At 54.0% G+C, this 5,096-nt stretch overlaps 1 protein-coding gene across 1 annotated transcript in view; it reads left to right on the forward strand.

Moving 5' to 3' along the window:
- The window catches only part of Chrdl2 (chordin like 2), a 29,135-nt gene that overhangs the window by 16,498 nt on the left and 7,541 nt on the right, over positions 1 to 5,096 (forward strand). The window contains exons 4-5 of the mRNA XM_050154471.1: positions 1,577 to 1,825; positions 3,644 to 3,699. Of these exons, the coding sequence (XP_050010428.1) occupies positions 1,577 to 1,825; positions 3,644 to 3,699 (305 nt within the window). The remainder of the gene's footprint in view (positions 1 to 1,576; positions 1,826 to 3,643; positions 3,700 to 5,096) is intronic.

Genomic DNA, 5,096 nt, shown 5'->3' on the forward strand with positions numbered 1-5,096 from the left:
AGGAAGGGAGGGAAGGAGGAAGGGAGGGAAGGAGGAAGGGAGGGAGGGAGGAAGGAAGGAAGGGAGGGAGGAAGGGAGGGAGAAAAGGAGGGAGGGAGAGAGGAAGAAAGGAAGGGAGGGAGGGAGAGAGGGAGGGAGGAAGGAAGAAAGGGAGGGGGAGGAGGAAGGAAAGAAGGAAGGGAGGAAGGAAGGAAAGAAGGAAGGGAGGAAGGGAGGGAAGGAGGAAGGGAGGAAGGGAGGGAAGGAGGAAGGGAGGGAAGGAGGAAGGGAGGGAGGGAGGGAGGAAGGGAGGGAAGGAGGAAGGGAGGGAAGGAGGAAGACGATTCAACAGTCTTGGGACACTGATGGGGTTTAGTCTGAAGTGCCTAGGCTCTCCCTGGCCGTGGTCTAGGCCTAGGAACAGCAGGGTTGGCAGCCCTGTAACTGGGGGACAGAGCGAAGCCGGCAAGTCCTGCCTGAGGAAGTCTTCATCTTCTTGCTTGGGAGAGTCCTGCCGCTCCCTTCCTGTCATGCATGCTGTCCCTCCAACTCCAGGCTCGGCTTCCCTTTCTCCTTACTCCCTGTCACCAAACCTCTCCTGACTCCTTCGGGGAGTCGGCTGCGGTGATCTTTAGCCTCAGTGAGCTGTGCATGAACTCAGCTCTGCCCTGGCCTCGTGTGACTTTTCCTGAAGAGACTTGGACGAACATCTGTTCACCACAGACAGGACACCACCAACCATAAACCAAGTCTAACTTAGTACATCCCGTTCAGATAAGCAACAAGAACTCGGAGCAGTAAAATAGCTTGCTTAAGGCTGCATGGTCAACATGGTCAAAACCCAGACCCAGACCTCTCTGAATCCCAAAGTCCATGTTCTTTTCCTAGTAGGGTGCTGCTTCCTGTAAAGGGGAGTCCTGTATTAGGACCAGGCTGTGGGAGGATGCAGAAATGGTGGTGGATGAGAGGATGCTCTAGCGGTCCCTTTGCCCATTCTTTCTCCTCTTTCATTCAGCCCCCCCCCCCCCCGTTTATGGCTCTGGCTTGTGTTCTGACCTCCCCTCTGGGGCAGGATCCTTACTTCTCAGACTACAGGAACACAGGGTCTTACAGAAGCTTTTCCGGGTCACACTCACAGCTGATCTTCACAACCCAAATGAGTGTGCTCACTGCCTTTCATAGAAGGTGAAACTCAGGAGAAAAGACTTCTCCAAAGGTGCCCAGCCTCTTGCCTCCTTGAGGCTCCTGCATCCTCGAGTCTCACCTTTGAGAGTGGGTCTTGAAGTTCAAGGCCAATGGTTTTCATCAAGGTCGTTATAAGCCTAGGAGTCACCCATGTAGTCCTGTCCCTTGCTGGGTCCCTGATGCAGGCCCAGGAGAGAGATACCGATTTCTGTAGGAAAAGCCCGAAGCCTGGGCTCTGCTTCCTTCTACCCTAACTTTCTCTTTGACTGGATGACACAGTTCCCCCCTCTTTCCTGGAACCCCCATCTTGAAGCCCATCTCACAGGTGGCCGTGAAAGCTGAGGGAATATTGGCAGTGAAGTTCTTTTCAGGGCTTGGAGAGGGAAAAGGAGGTCAAGGGGAAACTCCTGAGCTGACTTACCTTGCTCAGGAACCACACGCCCCTTCCCTCCATCCTCTACCTCAGGGGTGACCTCAAGGCTGTTTGTGCCCAGGGAAAGAGGCTCTCCTGGGCCCCAAGGTTGTTCAACAGAGTTCATTTCCAGTCTGGTGTGTTCTGTCTGTCAGGAAGGACACACCTACTGCGGTCTCATGACCTGCCCTGACCCTGGCTGCCCCACCCCACTCCCTCTACCTGACTCCTGCTGTCAGACCCGCAAAGGTGAGTGTCACAGTGAGCTTTGTCAACTTGATACAGCCTACAGCCCTTAGGGAGGAAAGCCCTAACCGAGGGATTGCCTAGAGCACACTGTCTGGTGGGGTATCTATGGGAAACTGTCTTGTTAAATTTATGTAGGAGGGCTAGCCCACTATGGGTGGCACCATCCCCTAGGCAAGTGGTCCCTCCTGGACTAGCTAAGTCAAGCAAGCCAGCAAGCAGTGTTCTCCCACGGTTTCACCTTCCACTTCCCACTTGAGCTCCTGTATTGATTTCCCTCGCTGAAGCACTGTAACTTATAAACTGATATAAGCCCTTTCTTTCCCTAAATTGTTTTTGGTGAGAGTGCTTTATCCCAGCAATTAACTGGAACTGTGACTCTGAAGTCTGCCAGGGTCCCACACCATCCCCTTTGTGGACCTGCAGGAAGAGACAGGGACAGCAAGCATGAAGTAGACACTCCTGTTCTACAGGGAGGTGTTAGCTTGGCATGGATGTCCCAGAAAGCAGGACCCATGCATAACGCTGTGCTGTACCTATTCGGTCACTTCAGTACCAGGAAGCACAGGCAAGGCAAAGTAAAAGTCTGGGGGTGAGAGAAGCAGAGGGAAAAGTTTATTCTCCCATCTTGGCAACTTCCATCAGCCAATGCTCACATCGATGGCCCTCATTAAAGCCTCTCACTTCTGCAGTGTGGGTGATGGGCAGCCCTGGGAGCAGCAGGCAGTGGGGGAGGAGCTTGGCCGGGGACGTGGATTGGAGGCGCTGCTGGGGTAAAGCTGAGGGCAACTGGCTGCTGGGGACAGAAGTGGTACCACTGCAGAGCCTGTTGTGACGAGGTCCTGTCCCCACAAAAAGGCTAAAAGGCACAAGGTAGCAGCCAGGAGCGGGTAAGCTTACGCAAGGCCACAGGATTGGACTCCTGGGGTAAACTGAGCCTGGCATGTCTGCTCCTGAAGAGCAGACTGGGCTTGAGCAGAGGTATATGACTGGACTGTCCATGTGGACTGGGGAACCTTGGACATTGGGGTCTGGGAAGGCATAGTTCTGTGTGGTCGTCCTTAATCCATGTCAGCTGGGAGGTGAGCAGGGAGGCTGGCTGAGCAACTCTAGCAGGCCTCTCTGAAGCAGGAACATTCAAGACAAACCAGATCACAGGTGTAGTGAATGAAGCAAGAGCTTGAGAAAGAGAGTGGTACCAAGCTTCAGGAAGCGACAGGGCTCTCTCTGGGTACCGGTTCCCTGAGAAGAGTGGCCTCAGGGTTCCCCTGAAGGCAGAGGGACTAGACAGTAGAGCTCTGGAAAACCCTGGTTGTAGACATGGAATTCTGGAACCTTGGGACCATTCACAAAGGAGTGACCAGTGTCCCAGAGGGGTGGCTTTTATTTTTTTGTGTTTGTTTTTTTGAGACAGGGTTTCTCTGTAGCTTTGGAGCCTGTCCTGGAACTAGCTCTTGTAGACCAGGCTGGCCTCGAACTCACAGAGATCCACCTGCCTCTGCCTCCCGAGTGATGGGATTAAAGGCATATGCCATCACCCAGCTGAGGGGTGACTTTTAAGTAGACTACATAAGATGCTCTGACATAACTGAGCAGTTGGGTCCCTGGAGTGACTCGGTCAATGTTGGGGAACTAAGGAAGCATCCTGGCTGTGGAGATGTCTGATAACTCAGTAACGACAAAGACAGGCTGCATAGAGATGTTTGGGCCCCTCTAAGGTAACTTGTAGGTTAGGTCTACAGGTGTGGCTTTTAGGAAGACAGAGCTATGGATGGAGGCTTTGGTGCCATGGCCACCAGGGTGACCCCATTTCCTTTGCAGACAGGACAAGTGAGAGTTCAACTGAAGAAGACTTGGCGCAGTTGCAGCCCGGAGAGGTAAGTGTGCACACAGTTGTGCAGACCTGGTGGGGAGAGACGCTGCAGTCCCAGGCCAAAAGCCTGCATGACCCTCAGCACTGGCTACCTGCTCCTGATCCTGTATCCCTCTGCCCACCCTAACTCCAAGGCCTGAGAGCTTCACTCTGGGTCAGCTACATTGGCACCTCCAAGTTCCAGCCTCTCTCCCTATCTGTCATCAGGGTCCCTATGATGGCTGACGGGTCACAAGGGAACAGCTTGCCACACAAAGCAGGGTAAACCCCAGACTCCTTCGTTTGCCTCTGGGGAATCTGGCTGGCACTGTTCTATCCACAGCCTGTGTGTGTGTGATCAACCCAAGCCGCTGAGGAATGGCCTCTGGCTTGGTCCGTGCTTCTGGGCCTCATTTCTAGGATGCGGTGTCTTTGCCAGGGATCTGCCTTTCTGCTCTCACCTCCATCCTGGCTCCTGCCAATCTTGCCTAGAATTCAGATGGCCCAGGCTTCCCAGCTCTCTGAGGTCTGAGATGGGAGAGTGACCACAGCCCGACGCAGGTCCCCTACAGTTCCTTGGTGAAAACTCCTATTCTTTCAGCCTGTGCTCCAGGAGCCTAGGACAGCCCAAGCTGGACTTCTGACCTTTCCTGCCCAGCCAAGGCATCTATGTGCCTTTGCCAGGCTGATTTCTCAGGAGGGCACACAAACCTGAGCCTTTTGATCTGCTCTTTCCCGCTTGTCCCTAGAAGGCAGTGTGTGGGGCCCGCAGGTTAGTGGAGACCCTGAGCTGCTCTTTCCACACTAACTGAGTGACCTGGGCTTGGACCAGTTGGGAGCCGCATTCTTCAAGTCCTTCTTGCCTCCTCTCCACTGGGCCAGCATCTCCTGGGCTCAGGCCTGCACTGGGGCCTGGGGTGTTTCTATTCTGCAGACTGTCTCTGGGCCATGAAAGAGACAGTGTGGAGTGGGAGCAGATTGTAGAAGGCAGGGTAAGCGGCTTGTTGACGTCGAGAGAAAGAACAGGCCCTTCTTGCTCGTTTGTTTCACGCCCAGCCCTGCCATTCCCATTCTGTGACCTGGAGCCCAGTCCCCAAACTGAGCTGCAGAGAACCTGCCCCATAAGCTGCCATCCCCACCCTCACTTAATTCTCTAACCCTACTAGATCTGGTGTGGAGGGGCAGGGGGTAGGAGCAGAACCTGGGAGTGAGGGCAGAGGGGTGGGAATAAGGCCTGGAACTTCCTGGGATCTTCAGAGGCCCACTCTGTTGTCTCATCATCTGAATTTTCCTAAGCAATAAGTTGTCTCTATTCCTGATCCCATATTGCTCTTCCTGCACACCTACAGCAGCCCCAAGGTCTGGAGAAGGCTCTGGTGGAGGCTGGTTTGCTAAATCCTTGTCAAGTGTGTTCATTGATTA

Source organism: Alexandromys fortis, unplaced genomic scaffold (assembly GCF_014885135.2).
Source record: "Alexandromys fortis isolate MF-2015 unplaced genomic scaffold, M_Fortis_MF-2015_v1.1 scaffold_77, whole genome shotgun sequence".
In the NCBI taxonomy this organism is placed as follows: Eukaryota; Metazoa; Chordata; class Mammalia; order Rodentia; family Cricetidae; genus Alexandromys; species Alexandromys fortis.